Source organism: Anguilla rostrata, chromosome 7, assembly GCF_018555375.3.
Source record: "Anguilla rostrata isolate EN2019 chromosome 7, ASM1855537v3, whole genome shotgun sequence".
NCBI classification, from domain to species: domain Eukaryota; kingdom Metazoa; phylum Chordata; class Actinopteri; order Anguilliformes; family Anguillidae; genus Anguilla; species Anguilla rostrata.
Genome location: NC_057939.1, coordinates 45,620,303 through 45,638,351, shown reverse-complemented (window position 1 = coordinate 45,638,351; position 18,049 = coordinate 45,620,303). Strand labels below are relative to the sequence as shown.

The following is an 18,049-nucleotide window of genomic DNA, read 5'->3' as shown; positions in this document are numbered from 1 at the left end:
TGGTTATGGCACCATTTTCTAGACTTCAAGGCTTTTGGTTGCAGTAAAATGTTATTGCTTTTTTTTGTCTAAATCTGTGTCAGTTAAATCCGTGAGTGAAGCAGGAGGAGCTCTGAAGCTCTGAAACCCTAGACTTCCTGTTCCTGTGGCTGAGCTCTTGTTCTGCGTGTGTTCTGCGCAGTGCTGTGACCTGGGCTACCACGCCAGCCTGAACCGCGCCCTGCGCACCTACCTGTCGGCCGAGTACAACCTGGAGACGTCGCGGCACGAGGGCCTGGACATCCTGGAGAACGCCGTGGACAGCCTGGACCCCCGCAGCGACCGGCAGAGGTTCATGGAGATGTACCCCACCGCCTTCTGCCCCCCCGCCAAGTTTGAGTTCCAGCCCCACATGGGGGACGAGGTCGGTGGGAGGGAGGGGACGTGTGCACCCTTCCGCATGTGTCCTCCGTGGCCTAGAATAATAATAATAATAATATTAACTTTATTTGTATAGCACATTTTCATACAAGGATTGTAACTCAAAGTGCTTCACATGAAAAGAACATACTAATACGTCACATAAGAAACGCTTGACAAAACGGAAATAGACAGACATCATATAAAGGGATAATAAAACTTAATAAATAAATAATGTTCTAGAATGTGTTTTCCAGTGTTCTAAAATGTTTGCTTGGTCTCTCAGATATATTAAATACATTGGTTCTTAAGACTTCATTGATCTTTCTTCCAAACGAGCCTGTGTAAATGAACTTAACGGTAAACCTGCTGTGCTTGTGTGAATGCGTTTAGCGGTAATAGTGCCGTGCCTGTGAATGCGTTTAGCGGTAAGTGCGATGGTCAGCTGACGTGACCCCTCCCCCCCTCCGTGCAGGTGTGCCAGATCACAGCGCAGCCCCCCGTTCACGCCGAGCTCCTGCTCAGGTACCAGCAGCTGCAGTCCCGCCTCACCACGCTCCAGATCGAGAACGAGGAGGTGAGAACGGGGGAAGTTTTTATTTTGGGGTTGAAAATTGGTTTAAAAAATAGATAAATAAAAAAGCAGCCCATTGTTGCTGTCGGTTGGGAGTGCAGTTGCATTCTGTGTTTACTGGAGCCGAAGCTCTGCTGTGTGTTTGGATGAATGGCTGGTTTCTAATGAGGTGGACTCCAGCGGTTTGAGACCGGTGCACCTGTAAATGAGTGGACAGCTCAGGAATAAAGAGCCCGTTTGCTGCCCCACACGCCAGCCTTAACCGCCAGCGCCATCCATCGCGGCTACGCTAAGCAGAACCCAGAGTCTGTCCCCACTGTGCTGAGGGGTCTCTGGTGTTCATTCGGCTTCCTGTAATAACATTGTTTCTGTGGGTAAATATATTTGCTGTTATTTTTTCTGTGGAGTCAGGCAGGGAGCGGGGGATAGCGGCAATCAATCTTCTCTGGGAAGGTGCTTGATATCCCCAGAGCTCGCTCTGTGTGAACTGAGATACTGCACTCTGGAACTCTCTCTGTGTAAACTGAAATACTGCACTGGACTGTAATGTTGGTAAAGAAAATGAGCAATGATAATTTGGGACCACAGACAGTCCACCCGTGCGTGTGTGCGTGTAACTTCCTGTATATATGTATGTTTTTATATATGTATGTTGTATGTGTGTGCTTGCATTCCTTTCTGTCTGTAGTGTTGAGCTCATACAGATGTACAGGAATGTGCTCTGTGTTCTGAAGCTTCTCAGAAGAGGGCAGGAAGTGAGTTCAGAACTCTGTAGTATCAGCAGATTCCTCACTTTCCTGAACACGCGGGGTGCTGGAAATGGGTATTTGAGGGTCCTCAACTGCCCATTTCCTGATCCAAAAAATTCCCCATCAGACTTGGATTTCAGGATGATGGTTATTATAAACTTGGGTCAAATAATTATTTGAAATACTTCCCGCTACCATGGAATACCAAGCCTTTTGACACCACCAAAATTCTGGCAGATTACTGACAAATTTGCATAAAGAACACATCTGTTTTCAGCAGTATTTGGAACAGAATTCTCCTTTTATGTGAAAGCCTGTTTTTAGTTGGCAACACATTGTTTTCTGCTTACAGTTCTGTGGAGATCTTCAGGGAGTGATTTTAGAGTGGATGTGTTTTGGGCTGTGTGTTTGATGGTGGATGTGTTTGGGCTGTATGTTTGGCAGTCTTCTGGGTTTTTGTCTTGTTTTAAGCTGAATTGTGTGGGTCCCGTGCTCATCCTAAGAGCCCATAAGGCAGGTGTGGTGCCAGAGGCTCCCTGCCTGCTGCTCTGCTGTTTACCTTAGCTATGAGAGAACTTGTGTTTGCACTCCTCCCATCAAATAATTGCTTGAAATGCTTTAAACCTTCACACAGAAAGTTCTCACTGCTGTCTTTATCTTGTGAGAGCATTCACTTACCACTTGCACCAACCCCATTCTGCACCCTGCCCCACCCCTCCCTGTCCCACCCCGCCCCCTGCGCCTCCCTACCCATCCCTGCCCCAACCCCTGCCCTTCTCTGCCCTGCCTCCTACCCCTCCCTGCCCTGCCCTGCCTCCCTGTCCCACCCCGCTCCCTGTGCCTCCCTACCCCTCCCTGCCCTGCCCTACCCCTCCCTGCCCCACCCCCTGCAGGTGAAGAAGACCTCGGAGGCGACGCTGACCACCCTGCAGGACATGGTGACCATCGAGGACTACGATGTGTCCGAGTGCTTCCACCACAGCCGGTCCACCGAGTCGGTCAAGTCGACCGTGTCCGAGACCTACCTCAGCAAGCCCAGCATCGCCAAGCGCCGCGCCAACCAGCAGGAGACCGAGCAGTTCTACTTCATGGTGAGCGCCCCCTGCTGGCCCCCTTCCGTGCACTGCAGAGCCGTGCTGAGCCCTCGGAACCAACCGTGGCCTGGGGGGGTCCCATGGTTCTGTCAGTCCCAGGGGGGCTCCTCAGTCATTTTCAACTACAAATTAAGTATTCTCCCTTGCAAGAATATTTGGTTTGTATTTTAATATTTTATAAGGAGCATGGCGCGAGCTTCTGTGTGTAGGATTTGTCTATAAACTGGGTTTTTTAAGTCAAGTCAAGTCAAGTCATTCAGAGTTATATAGCACTTTTTCTGACTGAGTCAGCACAAAGTGCTTAACAGACATTGACATGTACACACAGGTAGAGAAATACCCATGTGTACATGTGAGTATAGGTTTTTTTAGTCACTAGGCAAATCTGAGAAACACAGCACAGCTGGAGTGCTACTAGTGTTTCAGACTTGGAGGAGGGCAACACTCTCCAATTACAGTGTTTTGGACCTAGGGTTGGGAGGGTAACATTCCCCAATTACAGTGTGGAATTGCTCTACAGAGCCCCCTTTGTGCCCATCTCTCCTGAACTCTTTTAATCACCCCAAAAATTTAACAATTGCTCCCAACTCTCCGCAGAAATTCCGGGAGTTTCTGGAAGGGAGCAACCTCATCTCCAAGCTGCAGGCCAAGCACGACCTGCTGAAGAGGAGCCTGGCAGACGGTGAGGAGGCGCTCCGGAAGGGCGGGGTTTGGGTACCGACGCTCGGCGTAAGGGATGAGCTGTCCGTACACCCTAATCGCGTTTATGCAATGCTGACGTTCACAGTGTTGGTGGTGGACTCGGTGAGTCTTTCAGCCATACAGAGCCAATCAGAAAAGGGGCTGAGTTCCACTGGCCTGTGTGCATTTCAGCCAGATACTGACTGCAGAAACAGGGGAGTCTGTGCAGGGCTTCACATGCTGTGACTGGTAGAGTTGCAGGTCCCCTGATGGGTATATCTGTCAGGTGTCCCGTCAGGTAGAGCTTCATGTTGCTGCTGCTAGCAGATGGTCACTTTCCCTTGTGCTGTTACATTCCCCCCATGAGCTGTGTGTGTATGTCTGGTGTGTGTGTGCATGTGCGCGTGTGTGTCTGTGTGCGTGTGTGTGTGTGTCTGGTGTGTGGCGTATCTGTGTCTGTGTGTGTATTTGTGTCTGGTGTGTGTGTGCGCGTGTCTGTGTCTGTGTGCGTGTGCGGTATAGTGGTTCCTGTGGGGATAGATAGCACACTGTATGCTCTTCTGAGCGTGTGCACACAGTGTCTCTTCCCCAGAGGGGAAGACCTGCTCTACCACCTGTCAGTCATCTCACCCCCCTCCCCCTCTGTCTCCGCAGGTCACCGAGCCGACTACATGACCACAAGGTGGGAGACTTCCCTCTTTCGCACTTTTAAAGTTGTGCCTTTCATGACTATAACTGGTGCATTTTGCAGTGAGTGGAGGATTCCCCCACCCACACATACACAAACACACAAACGCACTCACACAACCACACACACACACACACTCACTCACCAGGGCCAGGGCTGGTTTCTGTGGGCATCCCTGTCTTTACTGTTTTACCAATCCCTGTTGAAATGCAGCTTTTTAAAAATCTCTGTAAAGCACTTTGGGTGGCCCCATACCGGTGAACACGATAATACTGTATTTGTGCTGGAAGCTTAATGTATCGCTAATATCGCCATTATTAATAATTTACCAATTAACATAATTATTATTAGACATGAGAATGAGCCGCACATTCTGCCGCTGTCAGGCTTTCTGAAGCGAGAGGACCGAACAGATGTTCCCCCCCCCTCCACCCTCCCCCTCTCGACTTTGATATGGCGGATCGCCCGTTGTGTGGTTCAGTAGGAATATTCCGTCTCCCTGGGGCTTCAGAGCTCGGGCTGCTAGCACGCTGCGCTAAAGGTCATCTGATCCCCAGTCAGCACCGGCCGCCCCTCAGCTCCCTCTGCCGCCTTTGTTTACGAGGAAAAGAATCAGGGCTTTTTGACTTTATGATGTGTGTGAATGACAGCGACTGAATCGTCGCTTGTGTTTTCAGAAATGCTTTTTTGTTGTAGCCAAATCACTATAGGTTTGAGAATGTGGTTTCAATTCGGGTGATTTTAGTGAGGTAGGTTTTTTTAAAATGAGTATCTTTTGTCTATCACTTGCAGCAGAGGACGACGGAACTCACACATCCGGCACCAGGTAGAGTTGCAGCTGCCTGCTTTTCCTGTCTCCAGCATGTGCAGTTCCTGTGTCCATGCTGCACTTCCTGTGTCTATGCTGCACTTCCTGTCTCCAGCTCATACTTCCTGTCTCTATTGCATTTCCTGTCTGACTGCACTTCCTGCTCTGTCAAAAGACTGAGAGCTCATCATCCTTTTGATGCCTCCCAGAAGTCAAAAAATACATTTTAATTGAACAACTGAGAAATAAACAACTTCATTAGCTTTCATTATTTTATTAAGTAGTATTTGAATGCCCTTTTTTATAAGTATACTTTCAAAAGAATTCTTCACGCCCTATGGGAAGTCTGTTGAGGAAAGCTTCCTTGAAGAATCTGTAATTATGTAGATTATATGATTAATATGCCATCCTCTCATCATAACTCATTCCTAAGCAAACGTAGTGCTGTATGAAATGTGCCATGAGGCAACATTGTTTTAAATTCTATCCTAATTTATGTTTCCCTTTTAAAAGGACCCTGGACATGCTATCCCTCGTGTGGTTGAAAGCTGCATTCGTTTCATAAACCTCTATGGTGAGTCGATGTTTCATACCTGCCCCTGGTGGATCTGTATGGGAGTTCCTGGGATGCTGGCTGTTGCTGTCAGAAAAGTATTTGGGGGGGAAATCTGGACCCCGTTCAGAGAACCAGGGACCCCTGGTCGCTAACATTCTGAACACATCACCATCTGCCCTCCTTCATACATTCAGTACTGCCTGTTTGACTGCAGCAGTTTCTATGGTGATAAATTGTGGGTGGGGCCGTTTGCCTCTTGAATGTGAAGCGTTATGATTGACTGGGATCCATAGTAACGATGTTGAGAATACCGATATGCTAGAGCTGTCCGATGGAGTCTGTGCTAAGGATAATCTTTTTAGTTTCCAGATGTTGGCTGCTCTCCCGGACATCAGATCCTTTAAGAAAAAAAATCTGTGAAAAGAACTCAGAAGGCAGCAGTCTCCATTTAGCTAATTTAGTTTAGCCCCATATGCTGACCTTCTGCTTTTCAAATGCCAAATCAGATGTGGGGACATTTCATTCTTCTCTTATTTCCCTCTCTCCCTCGCTCTCCCCTCTTCCCCCATCTCTGTCTCTGTCTGTCTGTCTGTCTCCCCCCCCCCCCCCTTTTGTACCCACCCCCCTCTTTGTGCAGGTCTGCAGCACCAGGGGATTTTCCGTGTGTCAGGGTCTCAGGTTGAAGTCAACGATATCAAAAACTCATTTGAGAGAGGTGAGCGTCATGGTCACGTCCTAGACGTCAACTAAAGTAAAGTATTAACATTAGACTAAAATCGTATTAAAGCCTGAAATAATGCTTAACATTTTAGTCATTATAATCCTCATCATGTTTGCTAGAGTAATAACAAAAGCATTTGAGGATTCAAATGCTGCACACTTGCAGATGCACAAATGTGCACGATTATGATAATAATGAATTTTCTCTCAGAACAAAGTCATTCTGCAGAGGAGAAACTAGCCAAGCGATTTCATATGAGTTGTAATCGTAAATGCAATTCTTTTGACATTGTCCAACTCTTTGAACTAAAAGAGAACTTTGAACTAACTACCTGGTTGTTTCTTTCAAACATGCTCAGTTTTATTGTGTGTAATCTTGGTGTCTTTTTAGTTTAATATGAAAATCAGAATACCTCTCCTGTCTTTGTGTTGAACCTTTTCCACTTGTTTCCCAGGAAACGATCCACTGACCGACGAGGAGAACAACCACGACATCAACTCAGTCGCCGGGGTTCTCAAACTCTACTTCCGGGGGCTGGAGAATTCCCTCTTTCCCAAGGAAAGATTTAACGACCTCATTTCCTGTATCAGTGAGTATTTAAATGACTTGATTTCCTGTATCAGTAAGTCACCTGGCAGCATGGGTCTGTTGCAGCAGTGGCGGATATGACAGCATAAGTTTTTCCCCTGAAAGAGAGTAGAAGGCTCTGTGGAATGCTGTGACTCAGTCCATGTAGTGTTGGTGATGGGGGTGGGGGGGGGGGGGGTGCCATTGTTATGTATGTGACTCAGTGCAGTTGTCATGGCCTGGGGATTCCCTGCTGTTTTCATTCATTGACTCAAATACCAGCACTGTGAGGATAGGCCTCATATACCAGCACTGTGAGGATAGGCCTCGTATACCAGCTCTGTGAGGATAGGCCTCATATACCAGCACTGTGAGTTCAAGTCTCATATACCAGCACTGTGAGTCCTGGCCTCATATACCAGCACTCTGAGTGCAGGCTTCATATACCAGCTCTGTGAGGATAGGCCTCATATACCAGCACCCTGAGTGCAGGTCTCATATACCAGCAATGTTCTTTTTCTCTCCTGTACTCCCCTTTTCTCACCTCTTCTGTCTCTCTGCTGTTCTCCCTCTCACTCTTTTGGCATATTTCCTTCTCACCCTCAGTCTTGGCTACACAACTACATGGCAGCTTTTCTTTAACATAGCTTCCAAGCTACACGAGGCCCTGCAGACACTTTTGGATGGGCTCTTTATAGTTTTATTAGCTTCTGCTTTGTTTCTCTCGCCCATAAGACAAGGAAAAGAAATAAAAATATCTATGTATATGCTTTTTATAGGAAGTGTTTGAAGTCCTCAGGATGGCAGTTTTTATGAAGATCCCAGTCAGGTGCTTATGCAAGACGAAATGGATCAAAAACGTACCCTAGCTGCTTCGTTCCTGTGCTGCCGCCTGGATACGACGGCTTGTTTGATTGTGACAGAACTATTTTGAGCTCGCATTCGTCTGTGACGTTTTAGATATTTTACTGCGCAGTACAGAAAAGGATGAGAGCAAAACTGTTTGTCTGTCAGTTTTTACCTGATAGTACTCGTGTAGAAAAAGAAAAGTTGAACGTTTGGGGAAAAAGTAGGAAAAACTTGGTTTTATGTTCTTTGAATTGGAAGTGTGAAGGGATAGAGGTTTCTGGTAAATTTCTGTGATTCATGTCAGGAAGTGAATTGCTCACTTTTATATTATAATTGCAACATTTTAGTGTATGCCAAGAGCAGGGATGACCCTCTAGACAAAATGCATTAAAACAGTAAAGGCTAATGTAATGAGTGATACAGTCTGCCAGGAGTTCGTAGTCTTCTAGATTTCTGAAGAGAGCTTTCTCAGTGGTAAAATTCTCCCATCTTTTCTCACGTGAGCTTGCCTCTCTCACATCCTGCACGCTTGTAGAGGTGTTTGCAATGCAAGTAACACCAATTTCTGTTAAAATAAATCTGTTACTCCCTAGTGAGGTCATGTGTCTTGTTTATTCTCCCAAGAACCTCAGCACGGGTCATGTGACGCACGTGCGCGTGGCGTCAGTGTGTTGCTGTGCCTGCTGTGTAAGAGGCGTGTTTTTCGGGGTGTGTGTAGTGTAGCAACACCATTAAACTACTTCCGCCTGACAGGTTAACCATTCCAAAACAGAACTGTGGCACTACCACTGTAAATTCATACAATAACTTGGGTGTGATACCACCAAGGCAGTAAATTAATATCTGTTGTGTTATATCTTTAGACCGAGCTCTGGAAAGAGGTTCTGGTTCAGGTGGAGAACTGCCATGAAATGCTCAGCCCTGCAAGACAGCGTGCTCGTAGCATTTCAGAGCGTGCGCACACGCATCAAGGTCATAATTATCAATGACAGTAGAATGCGCGCGCACACACACACACACAAACACACACACAGACCATGAAGGTCGTAATTATTAACGACAGGATAAGATGTGTCGCCCTGACCCCTGTCACGTTCTGCGACGCAGTCATGCTCATGCATAAACATGAACGGGCAGAGAGAGAGAGGGAGAGCGTGAGCGAGCGTGCTTTTATGTATATGCACAGAATTCCAATGCTGGAATATCTCCATCTTTGACAATACGCAAGGTCAGTAATTAGCCAAGTCTGCTTTTTTTTTCTTTCTGCTATTGAAGAAATTAAACATGTCTCTCTCTCTCTGCCTCTCTCTCTCTCTCTCTCTCTCTCTCAGGAATAGATAATCAGTACGAGAGGGCGCTGTACATCCGTAAGATCCTGCTGACCGCCGTGCCGCGATCCGTCCTCATCGTCATGCGCTACCTCTTCGCCTTCCTCAACCAGTAAGCCCCGCCCACTGCAGGCATGCCCACATAAGCCACACCCACAGTGTACAATGACCCTCCCACAAAATATCGCACACGCTCATACAGCCACACAAGCCTCATCTTTCCATCTAATCTAATACTGTATGTGACGCGTGGTGGGGGGGCTGGGGGGGGTGGTGAATGCTAATTAACTCTGATGAGTTGGAACAACCGTGTCACAGACTCACAAGCAGAGTCCTGTGGAGTATGGAGAATTAATATTCCTTTGTCTCTTTCGCTGACACACACTCTCTCTCTCTTGCTCGCTCTCTCTCACGCACACACACACACAAACACACACAGAGGAAAAATGGCATGTTATTAAATGCGTGAAGAAAGCGTAGACAGCTGGAATGACTTACACCTTTTTAATTTCCTCGTACAGAAAACCTGTCGGTACTTATTTGGCGTTCGTATAATGAAGCGGGAGGAGCGGTTTTATTGTTGCATGAACGGGAGGCGCGGGGTTATTAAATCACTCCGTTCATCACCGTCCGTGTGTAAAAGGACCGTTGGCTCGCCAGACCAAATGCCGCACCTGTGTGATTTAATTTAATTGCCACCATAGAAATTAAATAACCGTTAGAGCGGGGAGCTAACCTCTTCTCACGTTCTATGTTCTTTAGCATTTATTACTCTGTAAATATATTTCTCTGTGCCCGCCCCCTCCCAACAGCCTGTCCCAGTACAGCGATGAGAACATGATGGACCCCTATAACCTGGCCATCTGCTTCGGGCCCACCCTCATGCCCACGCCCGACATCCAGGACCAGGTGTCCTGCCAGGCGCACGTAAACGAGATCGTCAAAACCATCATCGTCCACCACGAGGCCATCTTCCCCGACGCCAAGGAGCTGGACGGGCCCGTCTACGAGAAGTGCATGGCCGGGGGGGACTACTGGTGAGAGCTTAGGGCCGCGGAGTCTGCTGGGGTCCCTGACCCTAGTGCTTTGCGGCGAAAACAAAAATCGGTAGAACCTCAGCCCGTTAAGTTCTGCACAATTGTTTTTTTTTTTTACATGTCTTTCCAAAAAGGTTAGTTTTTCATTTGGCCACAGTCAACAAGTGTGTGCCATTGTCCTGCTTGCATTGGCTGAGTAAAAGGATGCCCATGAAGGGCGTGAAGTAATGCACTGTGAACATTGAACACGCAGATTGCAATGCTGCAGCACCAGTAGCTGCTGTTAGTCTTCAGTGCTGAGTACGAAGGAAGACTGCAGTGCTTGGAAGGCGCACGTCTGCGGCCCCTCCGTTTATAAATACAGGGGAGCTGAGTGACTGGTCTGTAATTACACCTGCAGACACACACAGGAAGTGTCTGTCAGGAACCCGGGCTGGGAGCCACAGGACTTTGTGTTGATGCTCACGCCTGTGGCGCCTCTGAGATTCTCCCCTTCCTGTCAGTTGCTGTCAGTGTGAGTGCTGCGGCACAGACAAGCACAGAGACACTGGCTGAATCTGTGAGTACTGCAGCACGGACGGCACAGGAAGACTCTGCAACTGAATATGGTTCTACTTTCTGAAGTACAGAAATTTGGCTCTACAAGAGGATCTCTCACTGGAAGATTTTTTGTGAGGCGTATTTTTATATAATGATATTTCTGTATTTCCGTCCACTGCTGACGTGCATTAATGGTGTTGCTTGAAGGAGGAGCTCATGCCAAGTAAACGCTTCAGGTCATGACGGCATTAGCACTGTGGGCTGAGCAGTTCAGGCTGTGTTTAATGAGCTCTGTCAGAGTCTGAGACTATTTTGAGATCTTATCTGAATAGATCAAAGCGGGGCAGGTCAGTGAGGATTGCTGACTGCGGTCACACACACACACACACACACACACACATACACATGCTTCTCTTGTCTCAGAATGAATTCTCCTGTTTGTTTGCTAGTCTGTCTGTCTCACTGAAGTGTCTGTCTGTCCCCACAGTGAGAGCCCGTACAGTGAACCTGGAGCACTGGAGGAAGTGGATCAGGAAGGGGGTATGGAGACCCACACCAGTGAGGAAGGTAGGTACCCTGTGACCTCCGACCTCTAACCTCCGCAGGTTCCCCTCTGCCATGTCACACACATGCCCTCTGCAGACAGCCCCCATTCAGAAGGCCTCTGGAGAAAGACTTGTCAGGCAGTGGGTCCCTTCAGACTCTTGTCCCCAAGGAAACAAGGGCATATCTATCTGTGGTTCCCCAGTATCTACCAAATCTCTGACAGGCTACAGTCTGCCTGTCAGTGAACCCCTGTCTAAACCAAACCCCCAACCGAAAACAACCGCCCCTTTAGAACTGTGCCCCTGTTGAATTAAGTAGCCCAGTTTAACTGTATAACCCAAGCTGAATGATTTTCAGCGTGTTTAAAAATTTCAGTGATTTCATTTATTCACTGATTGGAGTCACATGACTCATTTCCAAGGCCTAATTTGGCCACTGATTAATTAAAAACCACCAAAACCTGTGACCTCAGCATCCCTCCAGGACTGGAGTTAAACCTGCAAGTTTGCTTTGCACTTATTTTTGATTGTCCGCTACACCTTGACGTTATGAGGGTGAAAGAATTAGCTGGGTTCCTTGCCCTGTGTCCCTGGGAAAAAAACTGTTGCATCCTCCCATTCTTGCATTTTAAACGTCAGGCTGCTTTGCACATGATCTCAGCAGGTGGTATAGTTTATATTCTTCCCTCAGAGAGGATAGATGAAATGTCTGTACTTCCATCTGGACCTGCAGACTTTCTCTAAAGAGGCGGGTGTCTGTGATGGAGGTCCAAGCCAAACACCGTCAGTCTCTCTGGCAACAGGAGGGCCAGACTGAAGGGCTCTGAAAAGCTGTCTGAAACCCCCCCTCCTCTTCTGAGACGATGGTTGGTGCCAACCTGTAGTGAGCTGCGGAGCAGCCACACCCCTCCGCCCCCACCTGAGTCAGCACAGTGGACTCACCCAGACAAAGGCCTGTTTCCATGGCAATAACCACCAAAGAAATCCCACTTCTCCTGAGCTCAAGGTCTTCTGATGCCCAGACATTTTTCTCAATCATGTTGGATGAATTTCAATAATGTGTTTTCCTCCAAGAGTTCTGGAATGAAAGCTCTGATCTTCTTTGATTATGTTAAGTCCCAATAGTAAACAAATGAAGTCATTGAAATCTGCACCATGCCTTCGTTCCTAAGAAACAAAACAGTGATGATATTTATTAGTTCCATTTTGGAAATCAATTCAGTCACTAACTCGTTTACTATTGTTTTGTTCTGAAAACCTACATCAAGACTGTCAAAAGCATGGCATAACGGCTTATTACAGCTTATGGAAAAATGTCAGAAGAGTCTCTGTGCATACAGAGAATTTCACCAAATATGAATGTCATATTTAAAAGGATTAATCTCGAGTGTGTTTCTCGACTGATTGCGTGCATGTCAGATCCTTGTTGCATAACACAACTGTCACAGGTGACAAATTATCCTTTTTCAAAACCTCTTTTCTCTACCTTGTCAATACATTGATGTTCCTTCATCTGGGTTTCATGTGAAAGTGTCAAAGGTGAACTCTCTAGCATATTGATTTTTCAGTGTGTAGCGCACCAGCAATTTCACATGAAGTGTCTATTCTTTGTATAATGGAATGAACCCGGTTGTTGTCCTCCATACCCTGGAACCAGGTCGTTAATTTTCCCAAGAAGCCCCCCCCCCACCCCACCACAACCTTTCAACCGCCGTATAGCTTAGTATGCACCCTCACAGCTACAGAGAACAATCGATCAGAGAAAACTGGGAATCGGCTTAGAATCACGTCGTCTGATTTTGCATGCACACAGGCAATCACATGTATGTAAATGTGCGCACACACACGCATGTAAGCATGCACACAATCACATGTGCATATAAGCACACATGCACACCCACACAGACACGTGCATGCACACACACATGCATGCAAGTATGCACACACACACACACACACACACACACACACACACACACACACACACACACACGCAGACACACACACATTATTGATCTGGGCTCTGCTACGTGCCCAGGTTCCTGTTCCTGCTCTGCATGCATGAGTGTGGAAGCGTTGAGTATGACGTGCCTGAGTGCTGTGCAGGTCAGCTGCAGAATGATCACTGCAGGTCGGATCTGCCTGAGATCTCATCCCCCCACTGCATTATACACACCTGATCTGGGCTCTGATGTCACTTACTGTACGTGTGTGTGGGTATATACTCACACATGCTTATTTTGTGCTGTGATATCACGGAGGACCACAGTGTCTGCAGGTTGGACCATGGAGGGCCACAGTGCACACACACAGTGCACATGCACACATACAGATGCATATACATGTATGCACACACACGCTTTCCCTTCCTCTCTCACCCAGTCTGCTCTCCGTTCTCCTTGCAGAGGGCGAGCCCATCGAGGCCATCGCCAAATTCGACTACGTGGGCCGCTCCGCCCGCGAGCTGTCCTTCAAGAAGGGGGCGTCGCTGCTCCTGTACCAGCGGGCGTCGGAGGACTGGTGGGAGGGGCGGCACAACGGCGTCGACGGCCTGGTGCCACATCAGTACATCGTGGTGCAGGACGTGTGAGTGTGCGATCGCATTAATAGAGCACCAATAAAGCGGTAATAACGTGCTAATAACATGATGATAAAGCTTGAATAATGCAGTAATATGATATTAACAGAAGCAGTAATGTAATGCAAATGCATACTAGACCTAGTAGTTACTTGGCTATGCTAACCGATAAGTAACTAAATAAGTATAGCTGTGGCAACATGTCCTTTGAGGATATGTGCACTCTTCAGGTTTGTCAGAGAACGTTGCAGCTATGTGACATGCATAAAGGTATGATTGGGCGTTCCAAATTGTGAAAGGGATAGGGTCAAAAGTATATACTTTTACAGAGATGTATGAAATATTCATATTAATAATGGCATGCATTTACTGGGTTAAAACAGTGCAGGAAGGACTCGTGAATAAAACATGATCCAAATCCAAAAAGCTTGAGCTGTTCCCTTCTCCTGAACCATTCTAATCCTGATTGGTGTAGATTAAGAGCGATTGTGACATCACAGGGGTTCCGGTAATGGCCCTCTAAGTTGGTGTTTGCTCATGAGGCGTGTGCGTGTGGCTCTCATGAGTCTTTAACAAACCCATCTATCGTATTCCCCTGTTCTCCAGCAACCCATCAACCACATGATCTTTCCTTGGTGATGGTTCCGGCTTAATTGATTTTATCTGGTAGCCCATTAAGAAGGGAATTAAATTGTTCTCAGCGGCTGGGTTGAGTCAAACCACGTGCTCTTCTGAGTCCCACCATCCAACTGGTGTTTGCATCAATAATTTGTGGCATAGTGGCTGGCTGGTATGAATTTTCTTATCTAAATGGACTTAGAAATTTGGGAATTCACAGCGCAAAGTAGATGCTGTCAGGCGTAGGAGAAAGAATTGTGCTCTGTGGTGTTGAAGTCCCCATAATTGCTGTTACTGGTGATTTGTTTGAGGCAAAACTCACTTTTAGTAAACAACAAAAACATTCCTGCATTCTCCAGAGTAAAATTACAGAGAGGAATGGCTCTGTAGCGCAACGGTGTAAGTTATCCCCACTGCAACAGGGCCCCCATGGGAACCATGTGTTCTAGTCAGCTTTAAGGTGACGTTTTGTTTTTGTTTAACCTTGGTTTAACCAGGTCATCGCTGTGACAGAAATGAGTCTCTTATGAGAGGCACACGGTCCAGGGTTGGACCAAGCATGCATGTGGTCCAACCGAGGTCAAATTTATATTGGAGATGTATTGACATATCTTTAACTACAGAAAAACGCTCTACAGATTCCTGAATGTTTGAAAAGAAACATCTATTCTAACCAGATCAGATGTTAATCGGAGCTAAATTCTACTCTTCGGTATGATTCTAGGGATTTGATTTGTAACGCAGGTTTCTTTAAAAAAATCTTTGGGATCTGCCAGAGAGTTTTGAGAATTTACTGGCATCCCGTTGAGTTTTCGTACATGCAGTAGGTATTAGTAGTGTGTGAAGCCCAGAGTGTGGGAACAGATGTTTGAGCGAGCGAGCGAGCTCCAGCAACGAGCTGCCGTGTTTTTAACGCCGCGCCCGGTTCTGTCGCAGGGACGACGCGTTCTCTGACACGCTGAGCCAGAAGGCCGACAGCGAGGCGAGCAGCGGGCCGGCCGGCGAGGAGAAGGGCTCTGGGAAGGACACGAGCTCCCCCACCGACCGGCTCCCCGAGGCCTTCATCAGCAGGTACCAGAGAGAGAGCTGCCTGTCCCACTACTGACACGCCCAGAGAGAGAGACAGAGCTGCCTGTCCCGCGGTACTGACACGCCCAGAGAGAGAGACAGAGCTGCCTGTCCCACTGTACTGACACGCCCAGAGAGAGAGACAGAGCTGCCTGTCCCGCGGTACTGACACGCCCAGAGAGAGAGAGAGAGCACCTGTCCCGCGGTACTGACACGCCCAGAGAGAGAGAGAGAGCCGCCTGTCCCGCTGTACTGACACGCCCAGAGAGAGAGAGTGGGTAGACCACCTGGTACCTCACGTACTGACACGCCCAGAGAGAGAGAGGGAGCCACCTGTGTCCCACTGTACTGACACGCCCAGAGAGAGAGAGAGAGCCACCTGTCCCGCTGTTCTGACACGCCCAGAGAGAGAGAGAGAGCCACCTGTCCCGCTGTTCTGACACGCCCAGAGAGTGATACACTTGTCCCGCTGTACACGCCCGTCTCTGGCCCTACACTACACCCTACTCCCCTACACTATACACTCCTACCCCTACACTACACCTTACTCTCCCAACACTAATGCCAGTCTCCCATGGCAACCGCATCCCGCTGCTGGGACACCGTGGGGTTCCGTCTCCCCTCGCTGAGAACTGTGTGTGTTAACGACACCAAAATCAACCAAAATCAAAGCGCTCCTGCTGATCCTTTTGAATTTTCAACAAAACACGTCACTAACCGAACCGTGCAATCACGTGGAAGAGCTTCAGTATACTTCTCACTACTGTGTGAGGGCAGATGTTTTCTTTCAGAATTGTCAGTGAGCTGCAGGAAGTTTACTGGTGTGTGAAGGGTTAAAGTATTTCAGATAATTCTTTTACCGAGATGCGCCACAGAACTGTCCCTGACTTTCATCTCAACTTCCTGCCATTTTATTTCGCACATTCAAACGATGGGAGATGTTCCCGAACTCCTGAGACAGCATTTCATAACATCAGAGTCTTGTCATGGCCGCTCGCTCTCGCATTATATATTCAGACAGCAGACCCTTTTGTTTGGCCTGCTGGGTAATTTCACGCAGGAAGTGACAGTCGAGGAGACCGTAATGGGGGATTTGCATAAGGACAGCTGGGAGATGAGATGGGGGGGGGAGCGGGGGGGGTTTGGACCAGGGCTCGCAGAGACCCGAATGATCCCTCCGTTGTTTGCCGTAGCTGGGATTTTTCTTCTTGTGGAGCAGAATTGCGCTACGCCAGCAGTTTAGGGGGAGAGTCCCTGGGTGAGTCTGTTTGGTGACAGGCCGCCTCCCTGCTCGGGTGACAAATTGAGAAGTGGTGCCACAGAAACTGAACTGGGAGGGCTGATCAGAGGGGACGGAAAGGAAGACAGTAGAGGGCATGTAGAAGACTCTTCACTATAAGAGTCTCGGTTACCTTTGTTTAGCTGCTGCATTTACTTGTTTGTCTGTTTTAGTTGCATTTGTCCGTGTTTAGCTGTGTTTGGCAGTTTAGCTGTAATTATCTGTATTTGCCTGTTTTTAGCTGTGTATATGGTGTTCAAATGTTTTTAATTATGTTTATGGTAATTAGCTGTATTTGGCTATATTTAGCTGTATTTTGGCTTGTAAAGCTGTGTTTATCGATGTTTAGTGGTGTTTAGTTTTGTTACCCCCTCCCTTCTCTCTCTCTCTCTCTCTCCCCCTCTTTCTCGCTCCCTCCCTCCCTTCTCCACTTCCTTCTCTGTGATGACAGAGTGAATGACCTCTAAAGCCTGTGTTGTGTTGTGCAGAAACTCTGCAGGATCCTACTGAGTGTTCACTGTTTTTAACATCCGTGTTCCATCGCCTGCAGTGACAGACACTTGTTTTATGTTCCTCTGCTTGTAAAACGCACTGTACCCACTTCAGAACAAAGTGAAGATCTTTCACAGTGAAGCACTGAGCCCCAGATTCTAAAAAAAAAAAAAGGGGAAGAAATCATGGATTGTTTCTGCTTGCTTTAAACTGGGTACAGGCCACACACGAAAAGGCTACAGAGTATAAAGTCAGCACGTAATCACTGAACTTCCGCAGAATCCATGCAGTTGGGGTGAAACAACACGAGTTTTCAAATGAGAGAATGAGTCGTGTGTCTGTACCCTGAGTTGCATGAATATCTGGATGTGAGTAATTGCACCCCCTCCCTACCTACACCCAGGGTTACCTGTCACCCCCTATTTGTCTTTCTGTCTGTCTCCTGTCTGTCTTCATCTCTGCCTGCTCTCATTTTCTTTCTCTGATCATTTGTTGTTGTTATTATTTTGGGTATTGCAACCCCTTTGTTTTCTAATGAGCTTGATCTTTGGTACTGGGTGGGGAAACGCCTCAAACATGAAACAGGAGCTGGTTTTCCTGGTAAATTTTTCCAACTCGTACGCAGCCCTGGGGATAGTGCACCCTCTGTTGTTTGCGGAGTGTACTGCAGCTTATTTAACACTTGGGTCGCCCTCAGTGTAAGAGAATGAGCCATTTCTGCTGGGTGCAGTCTCTCATGCGTTAGAGGCACATTTCCCAGAAACGGTTAAATGAGGTGAGAATTTGTATTTCTTCGGTAATTGAAGCATGAAACTTATCACTGTGTGGATAGAATTCCTCACCCTTGCTCGTAAATTATAATTCATGCATATATTCAA

The 18,049-nt window shown here is 47.4% G+C and overlaps 1 protein-coding gene across 3 annotated transcripts in view; it reads left to right on the top strand.

Annotated features, from left to right (window-relative positions):
* The window catches only part of LOC135259831 (SLIT-ROBO Rho GTPase-activating protein 1-like), a 68,557-nt gene that overhangs the window by 45,953 nt on the left and 4,555 nt on the right, over positions 1 to 18,049 (top strand). For 2 of the 3 annotated variants that reach the window (XM_064344657.1, XM_064344656.1), the window contains exons 8-21: positions 182 to 403; positions 875 to 976; positions 2,616 to 2,813; positions 3,414 to 3,498; positions 4,152 to 4,179; positions 4,978 to 5,011; positions 5,507 to 5,567; positions 6,187 to 6,264; positions 6,725 to 6,859; positions 9,018 to 9,126; positions 9,827 to 10,051; positions 11,079 to 11,158; positions 13,542 to 13,722; positions 15,269 to 15,403. In XM_064344657.1, coding sequence (XP_064200727.1) covers positions 182 to 403; positions 875 to 976; positions 2,616 to 2,813; positions 3,414 to 3,498; positions 4,152 to 4,179; positions 4,978 to 5,011; positions 5,507 to 5,567; positions 6,187 to 6,264; positions 6,725 to 6,859; positions 9,018 to 9,126; positions 9,827 to 10,051; positions 11,079 to 11,158; positions 13,542 to 13,722; positions 15,269 to 15,403 — 1,673 coding nt within the window. The remainder of the gene's footprint in view (positions 1 to 181; positions 404 to 874; positions 977 to 2,615; positions 2,814 to 3,413; positions 3,499 to 4,151; positions 4,180 to 4,977; positions 5,012 to 5,506; positions 5,568 to 6,186; positions 6,265 to 6,724; positions 6,860 to 9,017; positions 9,127 to 9,826; positions 10,052 to 11,078; positions 11,159 to 13,541; positions 13,723 to 15,268; positions 15,404 to 18,049) is intronic. The other variant, XM_064344658.1, reaches the window with a different exon arrangement.